This window comes from Carettochelys insculpta, chromosome 2 (assembly GCF_033958435.1).
Source record: "Carettochelys insculpta isolate YL-2023 chromosome 2, ASM3395843v1, whole genome shotgun sequence".
NCBI classification, from domain to species: domain Eukaryota; kingdom Metazoa; phylum Chordata; order Testudines; family Carettochelyidae; genus Carettochelys; species Carettochelys insculpta.
In genome coordinates, this window is record NC_134138.1 from 50,360,368 (window position 1) to 50,387,600 (window position 27,233).

Here is a 27,233-nt window from a genome sequence, read left to right on the forward strand (position 1 = left end):
CTATTTGGTTATAGGAATAAGGGGATTTCAAAGTATGCGGGGTCCTTTCAAAAAGGACCCCATGTAGACAAGCCACATGCGATCGAAAGCAGCACTTTAGAAGTGCCGTGGCCACCATTATGCTAATGAGGTGCTGCATATTCATTGCAGCAACTCTTTAGCATATCCCAAAGTGTCTCATTAGCATCCCCCTTTCGAAAGGGGGAGGGCAGGTAGTGTAGACACAGCCAAGTTTTCATAAAAATCTGCTTTCTTAATCTTTAAAGGTTAACCTATCCTGAAGGGGGCAAATTTTCAAAAGGATCTCAGCCATGCCTCCGCTTACACCATGCATGCGGTTTGGTATAGTTTCCCTAATCTGTGAAAATGAGAGAATTTATGTATGCAACCCCCTTAGCATATATAAACTGCATATGTAGTCTCTAGCATTTACAGGCAAAAGCAATAGGGTAGAGAAAATGGTGCACAGAAATGACTGTGCAAATTGTGTTCATGAGTAAACAAGACACCACATTTTGAAAGCTTGGCCCAAGATTTCTGCGTTTGGATATCTGGAGGTAGAAAGAAGTATCTATCAAGTGAGTTTCCTTGGAATCCACGAGCAAGCAGATTCTCGGAATAGAGTACAACCCTTCTATATCCTTAATAAGATGCAATGCATTATAAAGCTAAAGACACCATACATCATTACAGAGTGTTTAGTACAAAGTGTAAAACCTGTTAAGTACTGAAATAATGAGGACATTTTCATTTCCACTTATAAGTTCTGATGTTTCAATTTATTTCCATATAAATTTATTGTTGCATAGGCTAATACAAAAAATTACAAACAACATAATCTCAGTCAAACGTATTGGAAAACATACGGGAATGTGCAGCTTTCATATGCTCTTTACTAAAAAACAAAAAAAATCCATCTCAGTGATGATGAAAGCACCATTTAACATCCAGACTGGAACTGCACTCATTCATTTATTTCTGATAGAACACTTTCTGGAGATAGCGGGAAGCATCTTTCCCAGCATAGGAGTGCACTATTTTCAAGGCATACGGTATATTCACCAATTCATTAATTTATTTTGGTAACCAGTTAATGTCAAACAATATCCATACATATTATTGACACATTAAGCTTTTCATTAAACAATGAAGATACTTTTTGTCATTACATTATCTATTTATAGCATATAGATCTCTCAAATAAATTATGGCAAAACAGCTAAAGCTAGACCTTGTGACACCTGAATCATGGAATCAGACCAAATAACCTTTAAAATGAAAGATATATGAGGAAAATTAAGGACATTTATTTTGCATAAATATAATATTAACAGTCTTCCCCTTGTTACATATTCTATGTCTAATTTGTACTTGTCACCATGTTTTTTTCTTAACACTGGTTTTGAATTCTATTCTTTGTAATCTTCACTGTCTTTTGGGTGGGCAGGGGATGAAGAAAGTGCTAATACTTAAAGTAGAATCTGATACCTGTTAAGTGTTGAGAGACACATTCTAAGAGGGGAAAAATCATAATTCAGCTGACAGAGATTTTGGATTCATGTCTAAAAATGAAGATTGCAAAAGTCAAATAAATATAACAGCTCTGAAAATACTGAATTTTCTTAAAAAAAATACAAGCCAATGCCCTCCTATAAAGTGCCATACACCAAAACTCTGAATACTGTACTACTGATTTGCATGAGCTACATGAAAGCTAGGTTTACTGCTTTGAGACTTCGGAGTGCAAAGTTGAACATCTACATCTTTAGACACCTAATTAAGCGACCTAATTTTTAAAGGTACTTAGCATCCAGAGCACCCATTTATTTCACTACTCCATGCCTCCTTTACTTGTTTTATATAAACATAAAGCTTCCCCAAGCCTGTTGACTCCAGTTCCTTTTGAAATGCCTTGGAAAGGGAGTTGAGGGAAATCAGCTCCTCAGAGGTTCATGTCTTCACTAGAACTGCAGGACAAATGCATCCATCCAAACATCACTTGTCTAAGAACCCTATTACCTAAAACAGTGGCAGGTTCCCTCAGTGTTTCAGGGATGTTCAGCTAAGACTGGAGTATGGAAAAGGGACAGTTTGAGAGGTATTGTTCCGGATGAGCTAGACAAAGTCCCTTTTAAAACATTTTACTGGGTAAAACTCACCCTTGTGTAGTGGCCATCACAAGGCCAATAAACCACTAAAAGTTGGTAAATAGTGCATAAACTTTGCACTGAGCATCTGAATAGGAGTTATTTTCACCCACTATACCCTGCTCAGTCACCTGAATAACCTTCGGGAAGCTAGTCTGCAGTCTTGTACTGAAGCTTATGAGCACTTATGTCTGAGTTCTCCTGCATCCTGCCAGCTGGCCTTGGGAAGACAGGTGATGATCTGTAATAAAGTGACAGTACTGTGCAGGTTTCCTTTGAGGATGAGGACCGATAGGTCAAACATAAAGCAATCACTTTTCACAAAGTGTTCACCCGCATGTGACATGGCACTTTTGTTTTGCATCATTTTCCTGTGTGAGTTCTGTCAAGAGAGTAGTGATTGTCTAGTTTCACCCACAAAGCTGTTACTGGGTTTTTTAGTGAACTGTTTGAGGTACACCACCATATGCTGTGGAATGCATGTGTAGGACCCATGAATTCTGACAGGTATGTTGTGGAGGCCATTGATCACTGTAGCAGGGTAGCTATGTGTGCAAGTTTTGCATCTGTTATTCTGGCTGGACCTGGTGCCACTTTAAGCTGGGATATCCTGGTCTATGGGCAGCTTGCTTCTGATGATGCATTTGGAGAGGTGGGGGCAGCGGGGGGTTGTTTGCAGGCCTGAAGAGGGTCGTTCAGGAAAGATTTCCTCCAGGATGCGGTCCCCCTTCAAGTGTGGGTCATGGCTGTCGAATGAACAAATGTTCACTGTAGGTGAACACTTTGTACAAAGCAATCACTCCAGACCTGATCTATCAAATCTCCTCCTCAAAGGAAACCTGCACACCACTTTCAAAAGATGAGCCTGCTAGCTTAAATTCCTAAGTTTGGTCAACATTAAAATTCATGATCTTAATAAAGACACTGGATTTATGGCATATTAGAACAATGTGTAACCCGCTGACCCCCTTCATGTCTTATGACTACAGAGGTGCTAATGGGCCACTTCTCCTTGAGTTTTATCAACAAGGGAAGTTTGCAGCCCATATGTTGCTCCATTATTAAGTTACTTCAGGACAAAACACGGTCTGATGCCAACTGATGAATTTCTTAACCCTCCTTTTAACTTACCTTCTAAGTGAAATTCATTAATCAATTTATTTGGAAGTTCTCAGAAAACATAGTCCATACCCTGTGAGTAAGAGCTGGAACTATGAGGAGGACATGTTGCCTCTTTCATAGATAAAGATGGGGATCAGCTCTTGCTTTCATGCAAAGCTTAACGACAGCATTACAAGTGAGGCTCCAACAATTCAGGGTCCCTTTATAAATAGTTTATAAAGAGTTGATAAATTAGTAATAGCTATTTTAGTAAATGATTCATCAATTGTTACAGACTGTCATAGAGTTCAACAAGGCAAAACGTTGCTTGCAATCATGTATAACAACTTCCACTGATGTACTTATTGTACCTGTTGAACGTACTATTCATCCCTGTAACAAGCTTTTAATATTTATTAATTAATCCTTCTCAAACAATTTAGATATGCAAGTCTGACTCAGAAACTTCAGACCATCTGCAAGTTGTTTCACAGAGCAACAAATTCCCCATTAGATCTGTAACTATAAACAACATAAACCAACATATTTCAAGATACAGATTTATACTGTGGATTTTTGGTTCCTTTTACAGACGCACATTTTTCTTGCATTCTGAGTACACCACAGATACACAAATATACAGCAGCACTATATGCTGCAAATATTTTTGGAATAATTTTACTCCATATGGCACATTGTTTTCAGTTGTAATGGAACTTGTGTGTTATGGTACTGTCTGTCACAGCTGCTAACAACAATCTATAACATCCAGCAGATTTTAATGAAACTCAGGTCAGAGTTCAAATTAGCTGGGCAAATTAGGACTGGTAGAAACAAGAAGCAGTTCTGATGAAAATGTCAATTATTTTCTGTTTTTTTAAGCAAACTTTTAAAATCTAATGAAAATGTAAGTTCAAATGTCAAATCTTTTCTGAAGAAACTCAAAGCCAACACACGTTTCAAACCAAGTTCTCTGACAAGTTCACAACCCTTTTCAAGTATCTCTTCTGAGATTTGAGAGACTAGTCCCACAACGGGACTGCTTTTCCCTTGAGATGAGATGCCTACCCCTTGAGGCTCTATAACTATCCATACCTGTTGCCCTCCTCTTCTGTTGCCCTTCTCTGCTTTTCCTGGTTCTCACTGTGCTGCAAATCAGGACCATTTGTAACATGGAACAGGAACTCAGATGATTCTGCTCTAGAAGGACAGATTCCTAACAAGCAGTAGCACTTGAACTAAAAAGAATTTCCTTTAACTGTGAACAGGTTAGCACCAATAACACACAATGGAGTTGTCGTGATTCCATCCAGTAAAAGAGCATTCAGATACGTATACACTATCTAGTTAATTACAATTAAACAAACTACCTAAAATGTAAATAGTGGGTGCTGTTTTTGTGATCTGGAATTTTGGAATTTCTCAGGAGAGACTGACATCAGTACTTCTGCTTAAATGGCAAATCAGGTTAAAATGGACTGCACAAAGAGTAAATAAAGAACTGAAGGCACCCCAGATTTGATAGAAAGAGTCATCCCGCCATATTTTGGAATGCTTTGGGGGCTTAATTTAATGGTAATATTTATCTTTAGAAAGCAAGCAGAAGATAACGCATCACTTTGAGTACCCTCTAGTAATCACTTCATTTTTAATCATAAAACCAATAATAAATGTGGGTAATTTCTCAGTTTAACAGAGAAAAAGATTAAAATCTGCGCTCTGGGAGTGTATCTACACAGCAGCCTTATTTTAAAATAAGTTATTCCGGAAGAGCTTATTTTGAAATAACACAGCAACACACAAAATGCATTTTGAAACAGCACTTAGATATTTCAAAATACAGTATCTACACCCATAGGCTGTGTCTACACTTGCATTCCTCTCTCAGAAGAGGAACGCAAATGAGGGAAATTGAAAATGCAAATGAGGCACTGATTTACATTGGGAAAAAGGGAGCTTTTGAATCGGGGTTTCCTTCTGAAGGAACCATATCTACATGATTAGTTTGCAACTCAAAAGGAGCACTTCAATGCTCCAGGTTGCTGCCATTATGCAAAAGAGGTGCTGAATATTCATACCAGCACCCTATTAGCATTTTGACCCACTTTATTTACATGCCCCTTCTGAAAGGGAGAGGCATGTGTAGACGTAGCCTGTCTAAACAGCCTCTATTTTGAAGTAGGTGCTATTCCTCTTTTAAAATTTTAAAATAAGACAACTGCTATTTCAAAATGATGTTGAAATAGCAGTTGCATTGTGTAGATGCTGGGATAGTTACTTTGAAATAACAGCTGTTATTTCAGAATAATTTTGCTGTGTAGACCTACCCTGGCTGCTTCACTCCATTACAGCACATGCTAATTTACTCTGGTAAATCTAAGTGAGACTGCATAAGGAAAAGACTTTCAAATCGATGCCCCCAGAATGTTCATGCATCGGTTTCCATACAGAAGATCCACACTGGCATGTGCACTCGGGCAGGTGAGCACAACATGGCCATATACAATTGCCTTTTTGCCCACTAAACTACATGTCCTGCAAGTGCAATTTACATGCCCTTTTGAAAATCTGTTTCACGATGCAATGTTGTGGCTAGATTTTTGTGTGGGGTAAATTTGTGCAGTTCCATTAAAGCCAGTGGTGTTATTGAGAATGAGGCTCAAAATATTCTTTTGTTTTGAGCCAGGGACGCATATGTATGCAGACTCCACACACATCAGTGAGGATCAAATCTGGAACCATTAGAAACAAATGCAAATGCCTCTTCTTCCACTTGAGGTAAGGGAATCCTCTGATTTAACAAGACAGCAGGATGCAATAATCCAGTCTCTAGAGGGAGTCATGATAACATGCACTAAACCAGTATATTCTTTGTGCAACCAAAACCCTGGTTGCCTTCCCACTGGGCAGTAAATAGTATGCAAGAATTAAGTGGGCAAGAAATGCAGGACTGGGTCAGGTGCACAAGGCTACATGTATTGCACATGGTTGGCTTTGAGAAAAGGATTAAAGCAGATATTTCAAGCAAAATGTAGTTTCATATGTGGCATGCTGCATGTACCGCACCAGAAGCTGTAGATCATCGCAAGAGTTCATAAGGTCTTACTGTTCGGTATACAAAGCTATAGATGTGCATTACAAATTAATTTACTATAAAATGAGCTAGAACAATATAAATCACTATAATACAAGCATGACATCCCATATCTGCTTTCTAATATTCTGTATCTAAATGTGTATAAAAAATACTATATATATCCACAATAGAACAACCCATTGCACAAACACCCTCTCAGCAGGTGTAGCTGAGGAGAAATTTTTGGCAACTCTGTGACATTATTAAGTCTAATAGACATATTTGGCATACAAAATACTACCTACATGATCTCATGAAAAAGAAGTAAGGAAAAAGGAATGGAATAGTTCGATATGTGCATTAGCAGGTCAAAATAGCCACCGTGCATCAGGTCAGCTTCACACTTCACTGTGATCACGGAGCTTGTTGCAATTCTAAAATTGAAGGAACAGAAAGATTCACCTTATTATCACGTATTGCGAAATCACCACCCACATGAAAGAGCAGCAAAGCAGTACAGCTCATCCTCATTATAAACAAAAGATGAGCAGCATGCCTCTTGGCATCATTAACAGACAGTATGGCATTACCGCTGGAAACCAGATATGCAAGGAAGAGCCTTGCTAATTTAGAATGACAGAATTTGATGTGGGAGGTAACCATTAGGCAGCCTCTCTACCTCCCTGCCAGCACAAGACTGTTCTCTCCTGCAGAGAGCCTCAAGCATAAAATGGAACACCACTAGAATCTCCATCAGTAGGAGCTCCTTCTACTTCATTTCCAGTGGTGTTTTCTTCATGTCCCCTCCAGTCTTACTGCTTCTCTGCCCACTGCTTCCAGCCTCATGAGTACTGAGAACAAGGAACATATCAAGAAACCTAAATCTAGTAAACTGAGTGCTCTCCACTGAGGTTTGCAATTTCTTCACACAAGTTAAATATCAGAGAAGTAGCCGTCTTAGTCTGCACTCTAACAAACCAAACCAGCAGTCATGTAGCCCTTTAAAGACTAACAAAACAATTTATCAGGTGATGAGCTTTTGTGCGACAGACCCACTTCTTCAGATCTGTGCAGGAATGGACCAACCCGGGCCAGATCTGAAGAAGTGGGTCTGTCCCAAGAAAGCTCATCGCCTGATAAATTATTTTGTTAGTCTTTAAAGGCCTACATGACCGCTGGTTTGTTTTGTACAAGTATAATGAGCTAACTGTAGCTTTTAACCACTGGCCTGGGTTGGTCCATTCCTTTTCATGGTGAGGTGGCTTCCGTGCCTCAATGACAGAGCTATGCCAGGGGGAGCTAGAGCTCCTGGAAGGATCACCCAAACTGGACAGGTCAAAGGACAGAGGCCATGCAAATTTGGATCACCTCTCCCCTATGTATAAGGGGCTGGCTTAGGGTTAACAATTCTACCTATAAAAAAACAAAAGTTACAGAAACATCTACAAAGAAACCAACAACTAGACAAGTCTTGGGAGGAGTTAGCAATCCGCATGGATTGAGTATGAAGTGTGGCAGGAAAAGCCAAAACAAAGCTGCCCCACAGATGACCCTTCTCTCATCCAGGACAACCACCCAGTTTGGTACGAGGAACGTTTGGACCATGTATCAAGCAGGAAAGACAGCAAAGATTGCAGCAGAGATGAAATAGTGCAAGTTTGCAGTTTTGGGCTTGTGTGAGACAAGATGGACACAATCAGAACATCTAGGCCTGGCAACAGGGGAATCCATCATCTGTTCAGGACATGAAGAAGAGGGTGCACCACACACAGAAGGGGTGGACTTGATGTTATCAAGAGAGGCATCTGGTGCTTCAGTAGAGTGGACAGCAGTATCATCACGTGTCATCACAGCCAGATTCTACACCAAAGTGCTGAAGATACTGATTGTGCAATGTTATGCACCAACCCATGAAGCAGCTGAGGAATGTAAAACAGACTTCTATGAGGAACTACAAAGTGTTGTGAACCAAAAAGCAAAGAAGGATATCTTGATTCTGGTGGGTGACTTTAATGAGAAATTTGGAAGCATAAATACAGGTAGAGAACAGACCATGGGAAAAGAAGACCTAGGGAGCTGAATGAAAATGAAGAGCACTTCAGTGATTTTTGTTCCTTCAGTGGATTGGTGATAGGCAGTAGTGTTTTTTCCACACAGAAGGATCCATAAGGTCATAAGAACGGCCATACTGGGTCAGACCAAAGGTCCATCTATCCCAGTATCCTGTCTGCCAACAGTAGCCAATGCCAGGTGCCCCAGAGGAAGTGAACCGAAGACAATGATCAAGTAATTTGTCTCCTGCCATCCATCTCCCACCTTCAACAAAAGGCTAGGCACCATACCTTACCCCTTGCTAATAGCCATCTATGGACCTAACCTCCAAACATTTATCAAGCTCTTTTTTAAACTCTGTTAGGCTACGTCTACACGTGCACCCAACATCGAAATAGCTTATTTCGATGTTGCGACATCGAAATAGTCTATTTCGACGAATAACGTCTACACGTCCTCCAGGGCTGGCAACGTCGATGTTCAACTTCGACGTTGCGCAGCCCGACATCGAAATAGGCGCAGCGAGGGAACGTCTACACGTCAAAGTAGCACACATCGAAATAAGGGAGCCAGGCACAGCTGCAGACAGGGTCACGGGGCGGACTCAACAGCAAGTCGCTCCCTTAAAGGGCCCCTCCCAGACACACTTTCATTAAACAGTGCAAGATACACAGAGCCGACAACTAGTTGCAGACCCTGTATATGCAGCACGGACCCCCAGCTGCAGCAGCAGCAGCCAGAAGCCCTGGGCTAAGGGCTGCTGCCCACGGTGACCACAGAGCCCCGCAAGGGCTGGAGAGAGAGTATCTCTCAACCCCCCAGCTGATGGCCGCCATGGAGGACCCCGCTATTTCGATGTTGCGGGACGCGGATCATCTACACGTCCCTACTTCGATGTTGAACGTCGAAGTAGGGCGCTATTCCCATCCGCTCATGGGGTTAGCGACTTCGACGTCTCGCCGCCTAACGTCGATTTCAACTTCGAAATAGCGCCCAACACGTGTAGACGTGACGGGCGCTATTTCGAAGTTACTGCCGCTACTTCGAAGTAGCGTGCACGTGTAGACGCAGCCTTAGAGTCCTGGACCTCACAGCGTCCTCTGGCAAGGAGTTCCACAGGTTGACTGTGCACTGTATGAAGAAAAACTTGCTTTTATTAGTTTTGAACCTGCTACCCATTAATTTCATTTGGTGTCCTCTAGTTCTTATATTATGGGAACAAGTAAATAACTTTTCTGTATTCACTTTCTCTACACCATTCATGATTTTATATACCTCTATCATATCGCCCCTCAGCCTCCTCTTTTCTAGACTGAAAAGTCCCAGTCTCTCTAGCCTCTCCTCACATGGGACCCATTCCAAACCCTTAATCATTCTAGTTGCCCTTTTCTGAACCTTTTCTAACACCAATATATCTTTTTTGAGGTGAGGAGACCACATCTGCATGCAGTATTCAAGATGTGGGCGTACCATAGTTTTATATAGGGGAAGTAAGATATTCTTCATCTTATTTTCTATCCCTTTTTTAATTATTCCTAACATCCTATTTGCTTTACTGACTGCTGCTGCACACTGCGTGGATGTTTTCAGAGAACTGTCTGCTATAATTCCAAAATCCCTTTCCTGATCTGTTGCAGCTAAATTCGCCCCCATCCTATTGTATGTATAATTGGGGTTATTTTTCCCAATGTGCATTACCTTACACTTACCCACATTAAATTTCATTTGCCATTTTGCTGCCCAGTCACTCAGTTTGCTGAGATCTTTTTGAAGTTCTTCACAGTCTGCTTTGGTTTTGACTGTCCTGAACAGTTTGGTGTCATCCGCAAACTTTGCCACCTAACAGCTCACCCCTTTCTCTAGATCATTGATGAATAAGTTGAAAATGATTGGTCCCAGAACTGACCCTTGGGGAACACCACTAGTTACCCCCTTCCATTGTGAAAATGTACCATTTATTCCCACCCTTTGTTTCCTGTCTTTTAACCAGTTCCCAATCCACGAAAGGATCTTTCCTCCTATCCCATGACCACCTAATTTATATAAGAACCTTTGGTGAGGTACCGTGTCAAAGGCTTTCTGGGAATCTAAGTATAGTATGTCTACTGGATCCCCCCTGTCCGCATGCTTGTTAACCCCTTCAAAGAACTCTAATAGATTAGTAAGACACGACTTCCCTTTACAGAAACCATGCCGACTTTTGCTCAACAAATCATGTTCTTCTACATGTCTGACAATTATATTCTTTACTATTGTTTCTACTAATTTGCCCGGTACTGACATTAGACTTACCGGTCTGTAATTGCTAGGGCCTCCTTTAGAGCCCTTTTTAAATATTGGTGTAATATTAGCTGTCTTCAAATCATTGGGTACCGAAGTTGATTTAAAGGATAGGTTACAAACCACCGTTAATAGTTCTGCAATTTCACATATGAGTTCTTTCAGAACCCTTGGGTGAATACCATCCGGTCCCAGAGACTTGTGACTGTTTAGCTTATCAACTAGTTCCAAAACCTCCTCTAACGACACTTCAATCTGGGACAGTTCCTCAGATTTGTCACCTATAAAGGACGGCTCAGATTTGGGAATCTCTCTAACATCCTCAGCCATGAAGACTGAAGCAAAGGAATCATTTAGTTTTTCCAAAATGGCATTATCTTCCTTTATTGCTCCTTTTACGTCTCTGTCGTCCAGGGGCCCCACTGCTTTTTTAGCAGGCTTCCTGCTTCTAATGTACTTCAAAAACATTTTACTATTGTTTTTTGAATTTATGGCTAACTGTTCGTCAAAATCTTTTTTGGCTTTTCTTATTACATTTTTACATTTAATTTGGCAGTGTTTATGTTCCTTTCTATTTTCCTCACTAGGATTTGACTTCCACTTTTTAAAAGATGTTTTTTTATCTCTCACTGCCTCTTTTACATGGTTGTTAAGCCATGGTGGTGGCTCTTTTTTAGGTCTCTTACTGTGGTTTTTAATTTGGGGTATACATTTAAGTTGGGCCTCTAATATGGTGTCTTTGAAAAGATTCCATGCAGCTTGCAGGGATTTTACTCTAGTTACTCTACCTTTTAATTTCTGTTTAACTAACCTCCTCATTTTTGTGTAATTCCCCTTTTTGAAATTAAATACCAGAGTGTTACTGTTGCGGTGTTCTTCCTAACACCGGAATATTAAATGTTATTATGTTATGGTCACTATTTCCAAGCGGTGCTGTAACAGTTACCTCTTGGACCATATCCTGTGTTCCACTCAGTACTAAATCAAGAATTGCCTCTCCCCTTGTGGGTTCCTGTACCAACTGCTCCAAGAAGCAGTCATTTAAGGCATTAAGAAATTTTCTCTCTGAATCCCGTCCTGAGGTGACACGTACCCAGTCAATATGGGGATAATTGAAATCTCCTATTATTACTGAGTTTTTTATTTTGATAGCTTCTCTAATCTCCCTTAGCATTTCAGCATCACTATCACTGTCCTGGTCAGGTGGTCGATAATATATCCCTAGTGCTATATTCCCATCAGAGGAAGATTGCTATCCATAGTGATTCTATGGAACATTTTGATTCATTTAGGATTTTTATTTCATTTGATTCTATATTATCTTTCACATACAGTACCACTCCACCACCCACTCGACCCATTCTGTCCTTCCGATATATTTTATATCCCGCTATGATCGTGTCCCGCTGATTATCCTTATTCCACCAGGTTTCCGTGATGCCTATTATGTCAATCTCCTCCTTTGATATGAGGTACTCTAATTCACCCATCTTATTAGACAGACTTCTAGCATTTGTGTAAAAGCACTTTAAAAAACCACCACTATTCATATGCCTGTCCTTAATGGATTCTTTTATATGTGATTGTTTCTCATCTGATCTGGCCCATACTTTATCATCTCCTATCTTCTCTTTCTGACTGAATTCTAAAGAATGTCTATCAATGGAGTCTCGCCTAAGAGAAGTCTCTGTCCGATCCACGTGCTTCTCTGCACCAATAGGCTTTCCCCCATCTCTTAGTTTAAACACTGATCTACAACCTTTTTAATGATTAATGGGTTTCACTGGACCATCAGTCACAAAACAAGATTGGATCACATCTGTATCAGCAGTTCTTTCAGAAGGTCAATGTAGAAGACAAGTCCATGCTAGAAGAGGAGCAGATGTTGGTTCAGACCACCATCTGGTCACGATAAAACTCAAGTTCAAGAGGTTGACCAAAAAAGTGACCAAGCCGGGATTGAGATTAAACATGAAACAGCTAAAGAATTTAGAGACAAGAGCAGGTTTCCAAGGGGAGCTATCCAACAGATAGGCCCTTCTGACAAATCTTATCCCAGAAGATGCTACCATGCAACAAATTTGAGAAGATACCAAAACAGCCTAGATAGCGAACTGTGATAAAACATTGGGAAAGAGGACAAGGCATCAAAAAGAATGGATCACAGCAGAAACTCAAGCAGGTAGAGTACATTGATTTTGCCGACAGTGTTGCCCTCCTTTCATACTGACATGAAAGCATGGAAGAAAAGGCCGCAACACTAGACAAAACTGCTTCAATGACTGGACTGAACATTAACACTGGAAAGACCAAGACAATGAGGATCAACCAGTCCAACAAAACATTGTCACACTGAGGGGGTGACCCTACTTGGGGAGTACTATATGCAGAGATATCAATGCCAGGATGGGGAAGGCAACAATTGCATTCAAGACTCTTAGTCCCATATGGAGTTTACAAATAATGTCTGCAAAGACAAAACTGAAGATCTTCAACACAAATGTGAAGTGTGTACTCTTGCATGGATATGAGACCTGGCGTACTAAAAAGTCTTTGAAATCACAAGTTACAGCCATTCATAAACAGATGTCCACAGTACATCCTTCACATCGAATGGCAAGACTTAGTCACAAATGAGGAGCTTTGGGACAGAGCAGAACAAGAACCACTTGACATTTAAATCAAAAGACGAAAGTGTGGATGACTAGGCCACACGCTCAGAAAACCATCATCCAGCATAGTCCATCAAGCTGTCACATGGAACCCACAAGGCAAAAACAAAAGAGGAAGACCTCAGACTACTCGGAGAAGATCTACTGAGACTGACGGACAACAACTGGGGTATTCCTGGAGTCAGCTAGAAGTTTTGTCTTGAGACAGAGTGAAGAGGAGAAGCCTTATAGATGACCTATGCTCCACTCGGAGTACAAAACTTTAAGTCAAGTCTGGGTTGGCGGGGGGCGGGATGAAGGGAGGAAGAGAGACAAAGAGAGTGTGTGTGCATGTATGCACACGTGTGTAGCTGCAATACCCTGGTGGCTCTTGGGGAGGGATTGTGTCTCAAGAGACCTCATATATTTCCAAGACCAGTGATGCACAAGATCATTCCTCTCATTGTGTGGGGCATTTTTAACTGGCCCTGTTTGTTTCTGAGGAACATGGGTGGAGAAAGGAAGGTGACAACACCTTGACTAATGCATAAAGAACAATCTAATCTAGTACTTTTCAACCTTTCTACCTGCCAAGTATATGTCCTTCCTGTCACTCTCTCTGAAGCATGTGGTACTGAGCACTCCCAGGAGACAGGGAACTGAGATAGATTGAACATTGTTCTGACCCAGTATGGTGATGCTTAGGTTCTCATAACACTCATATTAAATGCAAAACCAGACAGAATAACAAGTAACCGTCCCAGTCAGCAACACTGAGGTTCATCACTTTGCTCCCCGGTTCCCTTCTTCACTAAGGGTATGTCTTCCCTATGAGGAAGATCAACCCTGCCATAGCTGGTCATCCAGAGTTCAATTTAGAATACCTAGTGGGGATATGTTAAATCAAACATACAGGGCATCCCTGTTGACCACAGTACTCTTGCCCCCCATTAGGAGTAAGAGAAATCGACGAGAGTGCAGGGTCCCATCGACTTCCCTTAGTAGAGAGGGTGGGGAAGCCTGAAGTGAGGTATGTCGACTCTAGATACGTAATTCACATAGCTGGAATTGTGTACCTTAATTCTTCTGCTGCAGTGCAGACCTACCTATGACTCGTCGTAGTTCTGGGTGTACAATGATGGGAAAACACAGCAAATTGAGCATATTTCTCTCCTTCTGTAACCTACCACACTTTACCACCAATGCACCTTAACTGTGTGAATCAATGAAGAGGGGTTTTGTTGGTGGCAGACAGCGAGGAGGTATTTCCAATGTAATGAGAAGAATGGGCCTATAAAGCAATAGATGAAATACCCAGGCCACTGAATAGTTTGATCTTTCTTGGAGCCAGGTCTAAGTAGGCTTCTTGCCCTCTCTGTATTCCTGAGTCAAGCTGTGGGAAAGTACACTATTTCTAGTGTACACTTAGTTAAAAGGCTTTACAATTCAAAAGGTTTATACAGTTCACAGTCTGAGCAGCGAGCAGGTTTTAAATTTCTTTTAATGCGGAATGCAAGACCTGATTTTGACCGAACAAAAACCAGTTCAAGCTTCAAATTTTTGTTTCCTGAACTAACCTTCCCTCTCCCTCCCCACCACACATAGCTTTCTCTGCTGCCTTTCTAGAATCTGGTCTCTCCCCTGCAGAGGCTCACCAAAACACCTTCCTTCCCAAAGTTTCCCCACTCCCATCAGCCTTTCAGCCCTCCCACGCCAATTTAAATTCAAGCTGGAAAACTCAGAATTACCTATGCAACTCTGTTTTGGTGTAATCGAAACTGCATTAGGCATGAGAGCATACAGGCATCTGAATTTAGCACAATAGATTCTTAGGCTCATAAGTCATCACTAAAGGAAGGAGAGGCACTGGTGTGAAGAGAGAATCAGATAAGTAAAGTCCAGGAGCTGGAACACGAGCCAGTGGTCAATTACGGCCATGAAGCATTAATAATGGGAGCAAGTTGTTTGGTGAAGGAGGGTGTATAGAGAGGAAGGTTAGTGTCCAGAGACTCACTGAGTGCATGTGACTTCTACACTGCAACAAATTTTCATTAACCGTCCAAACCACACCTTTGAACCTTTTGGATTTCACCTACCACTATTTAAAACTTACCCTGTTTAAATGAATGGCACCAAGTGCAGAGGAAATGGATTCATAGAAGATGGGATTTTCAGATCCTAGATTCCCACTGTACTGCAATGCTTTTACCAAGGAAGCTGTAATAAGACACATAAGGAGCATTACAACAGTAATGTGAGCATTCCAACTACAGCTAAAAATTTGTTAGTGGCTCGATACTTGCCTTTACAATGTGCTAGTAACATGTCAATGCTTCTGTTCTTAAAATCCATGTAAATCTAAATGAGTGACAAAGATTTTACAAAACTGTTTGAAGAATTAACTGAGAATAACATATTCAAATAGTTTAGACATTTGAAACAAAACAAGAAACACGCTGAAGTATATTCAAGTTTTACCAAAATCTGTCACCAGAGGGAGCTATTCTGTAATATTCGGAATACGAAGCTATTAGCACAGTAATGTTCCTATATGGCACAACACTGTTAAATATAACAGAACAGTCCTTCATTCCTGCTAGGAGGGTGCTGGAACAATTTTTATAGTGGAGCTGCTGAGAGCCACTGAACCAAACTATAAGCCCTAAAATATGGAAACCATTTAAAACCTGGCAAGGGGGTGGGGGCAGGGCTGCTTTAAACCCCTATATCCTTAGCTCCAACACTTATGTCCCCACTTAGGACTAATCCAACTATTCATTTACATGTTCAGCAGCTTTAGTCTCATTTGGAAATTTCCTTTAACTTGGATCTGTCCTACAGCTGCCTGTATCCATTCCACATTACAAGTGGCCAGCTAGAACTCAGTGGATCAAAGATTGACAGGTCAGGTGGAGGAAGAAAAAATCATTTAGGGACAGTTTGTGCCACTCTAATTTAGTTACAACCCAGTAAACGCCCTCCTCTAAATTCAATACGCAACAGCACTACTGAGAATTAACTTTTGGAAAGTAATTTCTGCTTTAATGATTATAGCTGAATGTTCATTATTATAATCTGATTTAGTATTTGAAATCTAGTGGCACTCAGGGGGTCTGTTCATTCATGGGCCAGAAATCAACCACTGTACTAACAAAGGGGTGAACAAACTGTGGTGCGCACTGAAGCCGAGTTCCAGTGGATTAGCTAGAAAACATTGTTTTCGCATTAAATCACAGAAATAAAAGCCGAAAGCCTAAGGTCCAAGTTCAGGATTCTTGTAAGTATATGACACCCCACTGAAGTCAGTGCAACTAGACTAGGTCTGATGTTGGCCTGAAACTGGCTTTCAATGAAAAAAGGGAGGGTGGAGGACTGGAGGAATGATTGCAGATAATCTGGCCACAAAGGTGTAAACATTAATTTTCAATGTAAACGCAATACAGTGTAAAGACCAAATCTACGGTCACCTTCCTCACACACACAACCCTCCTGGATTTACTCGGATGAGTGAAGAGAATGCGACTTTGACTCCTATTTTACATATATATAAATATATATATATATATATATACACACAAATACCTGAAGAAGCACAGAGACTCCAGTATAGTCAAAGAAAGTCAGCCCACTGCAATCTAATATTAAAATACATCTCTCGTTGGGGCACGGCTGTAATGACAGCTCACCTATACATGTGACAGAAATATTGTTAAGTGTGGAATGCCTATGGAACTCTCTAAAGGAACATAACATCTCTCTGAAAATAAATGGAAAACATCATATTGCATAATTTTCTGCTACACAGTGAGAAAATAACAAGCAAGGGTATGTCTCGGTCCAGGGCCATAGTATAAAAACTGGTAAGGATCAGTCTTGGTGGGATACTAGGATGAAATTAAGATAGGGAAAATTAGGCTGAATATCTGGGAATGTCTGGTCAGAGAGAAAGATTAGAAGACAGAAAAGTTCTCCTAGGAAAATGGAGGAAGCCTCTTTGGTCATGAATTTCAAAACTAGTCTGGTCAATATTCTAACATGCAGCAAATGAGCCTAGGCTCACAAGGAGATGGACTGGGTCCCTGAATCGTTCGTGGCTGCTGTAATAAGAACGATTAGTAGTTACATAGCACTGTACATATTCAAAGCATGAATAAACATCAGTCTGTGACTGAGGCTCCAGTTCAGCAAAGCCTTTGAGCAAATGATGGGGTTTAAGTATATTAAGTCTGGCTATACAGGAATTAAAAAAAACATGGCTGGCCCATATTGGCTGTAGGGCTCTTGGCTAAGAGGTTAAAAATAGTTGTGCAGGCATCTGGGCCTGGACTAGAGCCTGGACTCTGGGGCCATCTGCCCTTGCAGGGTCTCAGAACCTGAGCACCATGAGCCTGACTCAGTTGAACCAAGCCAGCCCGGGCTCCACTCTGAGTCTTTCAGTCCTCTGTAGACATACCCTTAGTGGTCCCAAAGAAGTGAAATGGATGACCCACACATTTAGAACCAAGTACATATTTAACTGTTTTGTTGGACTAGGGACTGCACCAACTATTTTAGGGCTCTGGTAATGGAGAAAAGTAGGAAGCAAAATATATTTATTGACACCATCCTGTTGTTGATAAATGTTAATGCTAAAGCTAGTTTCCACAGCTAGCACTTCAGAAAAGACCTGAGTTTGACAATAATGATGGGTTAAGTTAAAAGCTGTGACAGAACAGATAAAGAGATTTAAAAATTCTTGAGGAGACTTCCAGCATGGTATGAATTTATATTGGCACTTATTCCATCCTATGAGCAATCTAAGACCCAGAGACTATTGGACTTGTAGCTCCAGGGCTTTACTGGCTTATTTTAACTGTATATTCATAAATACATTGCAAAGAAAGTAATAAATTTCAAAGGCAAGCTCCTGCCTGACACTACTGCTATGGAAACCTAGAGAGGATTTATGAGTGCTAAGCAGTTTCACTGCAGTCTTTCCTATAACACCTTCATTGTCTCCTCAAAATACTCTTTATTGCAAAAGAAAATGAGACAGTAGGACATTGGAGTGGGAAGAGACATCTCTGAACAGATCTGACATTTGCTTTTCTTTGTGGGTAGTACCTTGCTTCAATAAAAGTTAACTGGTGATAGTTAAAAGATCATGTTTGGCAAAACTTTATTGCAGCCCGATTGCTTTTAATACATATACAACAGAAACTAAACAAAATGTCATCAAAGCCAAAAAAAACCTCTGTGTGATAGGGAGCAGCCCCTTAGCTGCTTATGACATAGCTGTGATGTGATGTGAAGCAAAGTTAAGATTTATTTTTCATGTATTAAAATAATCATATGCCAAACATAAACGTGAAGACATACAACACGGTTTATATAGAGCCCAGATTTTGGGTCTAGGCATACAGAACACAGAGTAAGTCGTGAAGTGATGGCTGGGAGGGGTGGCTGGATCATTGACTTCAATTTCCTCCCTTTCACCAACTAGTCCAACTGATTAGTCTCAGCAACATCACTATTTGCTGTTGCTATAACTCAATGTTCCTTGAGCCAAAAACGGATGAGAGAGGACCTGCAGCAGTGATAATATGCCTTCCTTCCAGGGCTCCACTTGGCATGATGCTCAGCATTTAAAAACCAAATGTAGTCTCTAGTTGAGTGGTATAACCACAAACATCCACAACTGCATTCCAGACATATATCTTTTTTGAAGAACTTGAGGGCTATTGGTGATTATTCTAGTGACGCTAAAAACTCTGCTTATATGCTGGTTTCTTTCTTCTCCTTATTAAAATGGACCCCAAAATGAAATTCATTGCTGTGCAGAGATAGCACACAAGGAGGACTGACGTCTGATCTAAGTAGTACATCAGTCTTGTGCTAGCGGGCAGCATGGAGGTAAACTGTACACATTGAAGAATCTGGTATACTACTTCATAGTCTTTAGGAGAAGTTCCCAGAGTGCTGTGCTTTAAAACCATAACCATGCACTCAGTCACCCCAAATAAAATAATTTCATGCAACATAAGCATACTAAACATAGTTAATAAAGGCTAATAGTGAGTAACAGGCAGATACTAGCCCAAATTCATGCTTTCCTCCACAGGCTGAATGCTAACAAGCTTTTCACAATAGGCATAATATCTGGGGTCACTTTGTTCATCCTGTATGACTCTATGCACTGTGTTCTGACATTTTACAAGGTGTGTTATGAGACGGGTTTGTGCATTTTAAGTCTTAAATAAAAACAAACTTTTAGTTTGTTCCATATGTGGATGTAAGATACCACTGATAATTTCAATCTACATTTTCTTGGCTTTTACAGCAAATCACTTTAAAAGCTATAAACTTTTAGCACAGTTTTAATCTTTTTGCACTTTTCAGTCTTGTTCTCTAAGGCTAGGTCTACATGTGCCCCCACCTTCGAAGGGGGCATGTTATTCTGGGCGACGGGAGATCACTAATAAAGTGGTGCGGTGAATATGCAGCACTTCATTAAGCTAATTCCCTCCCCCCACCACCCCGCAGCAACTTCAAAGTGTCAAACTTCGAAGTGCTGACATGCATGTAGCTGCAGGCACTTCAAGGTGCCCAAGCTACTTCAAACTGCCTTTACTCCTTCAAATTTTGGGGACTAAAGGCACTTCAAAGTAGCGTGGGCGCTTTGAAGTGCTCACAGATACAGGCGTGCTGGCACTTCGAAGTTTGACACTTCGAAGTTGCCAGGGGAGGCGGGGAGCAGCATTAGCCTAAAGAAGTGCTGCATATTCACCATAGGACTTCATTAGTAACTTCCCATCACCCTGATTACCATGCCCCCTTCAAAGTTGGGGGCAAGCATAGATCCAGCCTAAGACTCCAATCCTGGAGTGAGCTCTGAATGGGCACAGGGGCCCACCCAATGCAGAGCTCACTGCAGAACCAAGACTCACAACTGTGTTATTTCCTCATATTATCTGCAAAGGCTGCACATATGATATTTGTATGTCAGTTGAGTGGCTGAAGTAATTCAGGCCCCTAGATCAAATTTGGACCACGTCATGCCTTGGATAACAGAGTGGAAAAAAGTTTCAGAAGACACCAAGCAGGAAGGGACTGGAAGCACTTTGGAAGATGGGTATAAATTCAAAATGAATTGACAAATGGGAGCATTCACTGGGGAAACAAGATGAAATTCAATGGCCGTATCTACACTAGCCCCAAACTTCGAAATGGCCATGCAAATGGCCATTTCGAAGTTTACTAATGAAGCGCTGAAATGCATATTCAGCACCTCATTAGCATGCAGGCAGCCGCGGTGCTTCAAAATTGATGCGGCTCGCCGCCGCGCAGCTCGTCCTGTAGGGGCTCCTTTTCAAAAGGACCCCACCTACTTCGAAGTCCCCGTATTCCTATGAGCAGATGGGAATAAGGGGACTTCAAAGTAGGCGGGGTCCTTTCGAAAAGAAGCCCCGTCGGGACAAGCCACGCGGCGGCAAGCCGCATCAATTTCAAAGTGCAGTGGCCGCCTGCATGCTAATAAGGCGCTGAATATGCATTTCAGCGCTTTATTAGTAAACTTCGAAATGGCTATTTGCATGGCCATTTCAAAGTTTGAGGCTAGTGTAGATGTAGCCAATGTCTCTTATGACAGAAAAAATCAAATACACAACTACAAAATGGGGAATAACTGGCTATGTGGTTCAGCAGCTGAAAAGGATCCGGGAGTTATAGCGGACCACAAACTGAATGCAAGTCATCAATAGGCTGCAGCTGCAAAAAACTTTAATATGATTCTGGGGTATATTAACAGGAGTGTTATATGAAAGACACAGGAGGTACATGTCCTACTCTGCTTGGCTCTGGTGAGGCCCCAGTTTGAGCAGCGTCCAGTTTTCATCACCACATTTCAGGAAAGATGGGGACAAACTAGAAAGAGTCCAGAGTACAACAACAATAAAAGAGGGTTTAGAAAACCTGACCTCTGAGGAAGGGTTAAAAAATGAGCACACTTAGTTTTGAGAAAAGAAGATCAAGAGGAACCTTACAACAGTCTTCTAATGTGTTAAAGGCTGTTTTGAAGAGGATGGTTATCAATTATCCTCCCTACCCACTGAAGGGAGGACAAGAAGTAGTGGACTTAACCTACAGTAAGAGAGATTTAGGGCTGGGTATTAGGATTCTAACTGTAAAGGTAGTCAAACTCTGAAATAGTCTTCCAAGGGAGATTGTGGAATCCCCATCATTGGAAGCTCTTAAAAACAAGTTGGACTAACGCCTGCCAGGAATAGTCTAGATTAGGGGTTCTCAAACTTCATTGCACCATGACCCTTCTGGCAATAAAAATTACTACACTATACTAGAAGGCAGGGAATGAAGCCTGCAATGGCCCAAACACAGCTGCCCTAGGTGAGAGAGCCATAGTCAAATCCCCACTGCCCTGTGCAGGAAGGCCAAAATGCAAAGCCCAAGGGGTCAACCCATGGCTTTGATTCCCAAACAGGGGCCTATAACCTGAGCTCCCCACCCAGGAATAAAGCCTGAAGGTAACAACTTCATTCCTGGGCAGTGAGGCTTGGGCTTCAGTTTTGGCCCCAGGAAATCTAACCTGGCCCTGCAGATTCCACTAAAACTAGGTCCTGACCCCCTTTGGGGTCCTGACCCACAGTTCAAGAACTGCTGGTCTGTATTTATTTGGTTCTGCCACATTATATGGGGCTGGACTTGATGTTTCTGCTTGGTGTCTGTCTAGGGCAGGGATGAGCAAAGTGCTGGGTGGGACCCCTCAGGTCTGTGTGAAAGTTCGCAAGGAGAGCACAACACAGTTGGCTGCTGGGTCTCAGGCTCATCCTTCTCTTTAAGAATGTTGAAATGTGTTACTGTTTTTATGTGTGTGTATTCACATTTAAATGGTGAATAATTACTTTTTATATTCTACATACTTATTTTCTTACACGTGCAAAAAAGGTTTTCTCATATGAAGATCACCAAAATGTCCATCAGTTTGGATTACACCAGACAAGTTGGGGGCGCTGCTAATTGCAGGGACGAAAAGTGGGGCCCAACATAAAACATTTGCTCACCCCTAGTCTAGAACATGAAAATTTGTTTACAAATAAATAGGAAAATCTGGAACCATCCAATACTCTTGAATGCCCACCTTGCTTTCAACTAGTATCTTAAATGATAAACTCACCATGACAATTTCCATTGAATACTTGATTGAGCAATGTGTTCTGCTCACACTGAAACAAAAGTGATGAACAATATAAGTACTGGTGCATGTAAGGGGGAGGAGAAAAGTAATGGGTCTTATGCCTCCTTTGTCAGTTTCCTTATTGATAAACAGAACTAAGAGTTCAGAAGAAAATATCAATATGGTCTTTCTGTAACTAATATTGTGGATCATCATATCTCTGAAATAAAGGAAGCAAGCATTTGCCAATTATCTCAGCCTGTTTACTATCGCAGTTGATTTTCACCTTCGAAGCCAAACTCCAACCTGAATGTGAGCCAACTACCAACCAGATGCATTATTTAATGACTCTTCAAATGATGTTAAGCACAGCTGACCAAAAGATAGGAAAATGATTTTTTGAAAAATTTCAATATTTCAAAGTTGTTTCCATTTTACCTGGGGTCAAAATGGACCCATTTTCTGAAAAATTATTGGCAATATTTTAAATTCTTACCAAAACCATTTTCTAAATTCTTCATTTAACACGAATGTGCTTTATTTACTAAAAAGTTCTGTATCAACAAAACCTGGAGATAATGCTTTTGATAATAAAATATATAACATTTATAATAAATGTTTCGGTAAAAATATCACAGAAAAAATCACAGATAATGGAAAAAATCAATCAGGTTGATAATTTTTTTAAAAACATTTTGTTTGGAAAAAAGGCCAGTTTTCTACAAAAAGGTATAAAAAATTCAATTAGTTCCAATGTTAAGCTCATTCTAGTACAGAGAAAGGACTAAATCCCCACACAAAGGAACTTTTAAACTAATGTCAGACTCAAAACAAACCCATTTTTCTCTATATGGCTCCCCTAACTATAATTTCACAGCACCTTCCAAGGAGTGAAAGAAAAAGCATGAAAATCAGTAGAATTCTCCCATTCCCCTTAAAATGGAATAGGTGTGAGTGATAGATTGGAATACAGTAAACTCTCTCATATCCCGCAGTCCTGGGACTGGAAGGTTGCTGGATATTCAAAGATTCTGGATAATAGAGAGTTAACCCTAACAATGCATAACACTAAAGAAAAACAAGATTAAATATTAAGAAACAAACAAAAATGTATGCAGAATACTTTATTTACCAACAACAGTACTATTGTACACTGTAAACTTACACTGTATTTTCTGAGCAGCCCTATTTAGGATCTTCTCAGCTGACCCTGCATGGGGAGGGGACTAGAAAAGATGCCCTAAAAAAAAGTCCACACAACCCCCATGACTGGATAACCACTATGTGGTCAAAATCAAACAGTAAACTTTGGAACATGGGATATTTGGACTCTCATGGACAATCCAGACACCGAGTGACCCGAAAGACACACAGCAATTATTGCCTGCTAGCTGCTACAATTCAACGTCGATATGTATGCCCTGATAGAAATGTGTAGACCAGAAGAAGGACAGCTGAGAGAAGAAGGCAGCGGAGGATACACATTTTTCTGGAGAGGAACCCCAAAGGGAGAAAAATGAATGCATGGAGAAGGATTTGCCATCAAAAAGGAGCTGACACAGATCCTATCTGAAGTCCCCGTCAGCATCAATGAGCATCTCATGACTCTCCACTTGAGGCTTCCCAAAAGCCAACAGGCAACTCTCATCAGTGCTTATGCACCAACTCTAGATGCTGAAGCTGACGTGAGGGAGAAGTTCTGCGCACAACTGGGCGCACTCCTGAAAGACCTGCCCAAAGAAGACAAGATTAACCTCTTGGGGGATTTCAGTGCCAGAGCTGGAAGAGATGCGGACCTCTGGCAGGCAACCACTGGGAAAGAAGGAGCGGGTAACAGCAAGCCCAACAGAGTGCTCCTCCTTCAGAGTGCGTGGAACTCAAGCCTGTCACCACAAACACCCTCTTCCACTGGAATAGCAAACGTAAGACTTCATGGCAGTATCCTCAGGTGAAGCACTGGCACCTCATAGACTATGTCATTGTCCATGCTTGGGATTGGCGTGATGTCCTTCTCACACACACAATGACTAGTGCTCATGACTTCTGGACTGATCACTGCCTTATTCAGTCCGCAGTCATGATTAGGGTTTTCACCAAATGGAGAACTCAGAGGAAAAAGATCTGATGAAAGATAAATGTAGAAAGATTGAAGGACCCCATCAGATGAGGTGACTTCCAGGTAGCTCTCCAAAGGAAGCCGCCAATGCTACACCCTGAAGATGTGGAAGCACACTGGTGTTAATTGAAAAATGCCATCATTGGAGCTGGTGGAAAAACCACTGGCTACCAGTCCAGGAAGCATCAGGACTGGTTTGATGAGAATGATGTGAAAACTGAATGCCTCATTGAGGCAAAAAGGATAGCCTTTAGGGACTGGCAAAGTGACATCAACTGCACATGTGAATGCCCAACTGGAAAACAAGGGACTCTGAAAAACCAGTTGTGGACTAAGAAGGAATGAGAACTCCAGCATCTTGCAGACATCAATGATAAGACGTTTCTTCAATGCTACCAAAGCTGTTTATGGACCAAGAAACCATAGAATCAGCCCCCTGAGATTAAAGGATGGTGCCCAACTCTTGAAAGACAATGAATCTATTGCTTCTTGCTGGAAGAATTACTATACTGAACTCTTGAACCGCACTTCCACTGTGGGCCTAGAATCCCTTGACGAAATCCCTCAACAATGGCCTACACATGATCTTGCAACACTTCCTACCATGACTGAGGTCCACACTGCCGTCAAAGCGATGAAGTGCAATAATGCAACCTTTCTAGATGGAATCCCCACTGAAGTCTTTAAAGAAGGCAGGCCAGGGCTCCATACATAAATGCACCTCCTGATTCTCAAGATCTGGGGTAGGGAGCTGATGCCACGAGATTTCAAAGACACACTGATCCTCAGTCTCTTCAAGAAGGGTGACAAGTGAGACTGTGGAAACTATCATGGCATCTCCCTTCTGGCGACAGCAAGGACACTCTTATCTCGAATCCTTGCAAATAGACTCCTGCCACTCTCAGAAAAAAATTCTCCCAGAATACCAGTGTGGCTTCTGTCCATTCTGAGGAACAGGGGACATGATCTTCACCCAGCAACTGCAAGAAAAATGTCATGAACAAAACCAAGCCTTATGCAAGAGTTTGCAAGTGCAACATTGGTGTTCACACTTCAAAGAACCTTGCCCAAGAACTGCAATTCATGAGGGGATGATGAAGTTTGAGAGGTACTGCCACAGTGCAAATGAGGAGAGGCAGAGACCAAGAGCGTCAAAAACTGCTCCAGGCCTCTCCAGCAGCTACCAACACCTGCTGCTTCTGCGATAAGATCTGCAGCTCCTGTTTCAAGCTGATCACCCATCAACAGACTCACAAATAGGAGGGTGAAATGAAGATATACTACTTGTTATCGAGTGGCAGACAAGATTTGTTGTATTTATGTATATTTAATTTGACTGGATTGTACTTATGGAAAATATAATTAAATTTACTTATGATTAAAATGCCAGTTATTTAGGAGTTTTAGATGATAGAATGCCAAATATGAAAGAGTTTACCATAGTAGGAGACCTGTGATGACACTCCTAAGAGCCATAGTTACAGGCTTTTTTAAAAAAAATATTCCATTTATTTTCCCCCAAAATGCCAACGCTGCAGAAAATGAAACAGAACAATTACTTTAGAGCTGGATTCTGAACAGTTTCATCACCCTAACATTCCACTGATTCCACCTGAGCTGCTTCTGATTTATAGCAGCATGAGAGGAGAACTGGAAACAAAGTTCATTTGCCAGAGATATTGAGAACCCGCAGCAGTACAGCCGAAGAGGTTTCTTTTGAAAAGGAGGCATTTAAATCCTGATTCAGAGTTCATTAAAGTTAATGGAAGGCATCCCATGGGCTTTGGATTGGTTCATTAGCATCTTTCACTGACTCACACAGACAAATATAGAGATATTCTTTCAAAATTATAACAGGAAATAATAAATATATTTAATCTCTTGAAGCTTGGACCTGAATTTTATTCCATGGTAAAGAACTAATTTGTGGTATAATCTGATTTTTCTACTGTATTATCTAATCAAGTGCTGTGATATCTTCTGAAGGAAAGCACAAGACAAATGCAGGTCAATATCATTGTTGTCATTATTACTAATATATGCAATGTAACCTACCTTGTTTATATCATCACATGGCTGGGTGCTTGCACTATCCTTCTGGATTATTCTTATTAAGTCATGATGGAAATTCTTGGCATTCAGAAAAACTAGCGGGTTGTTCACAGAAACAATCTTCACCCATTGTAAATGTTCCTTTGGGATGAAATAAACAAGAGACTTACTTCCTTAAGATTTAAAAAAGGGAAATTTCTTAAAGAAATCTAAGTAATGCCAAACAATAACCTTGTGAGGAAATTCAGAATTGCCATGGTGCTTTAACAGATTACTAATGTGATCAGAAAACTGAGGAGGAACTATAAGTAAAATTAAGAGTATTTAAAGGTGAGGACACAAACAAGTCAGATCATTTACTAAGGGTCACCTGTAGAATTTCTACCCATGTGATAAAATGATTGAGCTTTTTGTGAAGTTAAAACTGAGGTACTCTGAAGCAAGTCTGAATCATCTATGAACTGCAGAAGCCATTTCTGATCTTCCCAATATCATCCTCAACCAGAGGCTGACCCCATATCAGTGGAGAATCCTAGGAAACAATACAAAACCCAAAAACAGTACACTTACAATCCAGCAACCAAAAGCT

The 27,233-nt window shown here is 41.0% G+C and overlaps 1 protein-coding gene across 2 annotated transcripts in view; it reads right to left on the reverse strand.

The window, feature by feature from the left end:
* Nucleotides 1-756: 756 nt before the first annotated feature.
* Nucleotides 757-27,233, reverse strand: part of SLC26A7 (solute carrier family 26 member 7) — a 147,810-nt gene continuing 121,333 nt past the window's right edge. For both annotated transcript variants that reach the window (XM_074986957.1, XM_074986956.1), the window contains 6 exons: nucleotides 26,648-26,785; nucleotides 22,477-22,525; nucleotides 16,890-16,993; nucleotides 15,611-15,665; nucleotides 15,421-15,524; nucleotides 757-6,758 (listed from right to left, as the gene is read on the reverse strand). In XM_074986957.1, coding sequence (XP_074843058.1) covers nucleotides 6,723-6,758; nucleotides 15,421-15,524; nucleotides 15,611-15,665; nucleotides 16,890-16,993; nucleotides 22,477-22,525; nucleotides 26,648-26,785 — 486 coding nt within the window. In that variant the 3' untranslated portion in view covers nucleotides 757-6,722. The remainder of the gene's footprint in view (nucleotides 6,759-15,420; nucleotides 15,525-15,610; nucleotides 15,666-16,889; nucleotides 16,994-22,476; nucleotides 22,526-26,647; nucleotides 26,786-27,233) is intronic.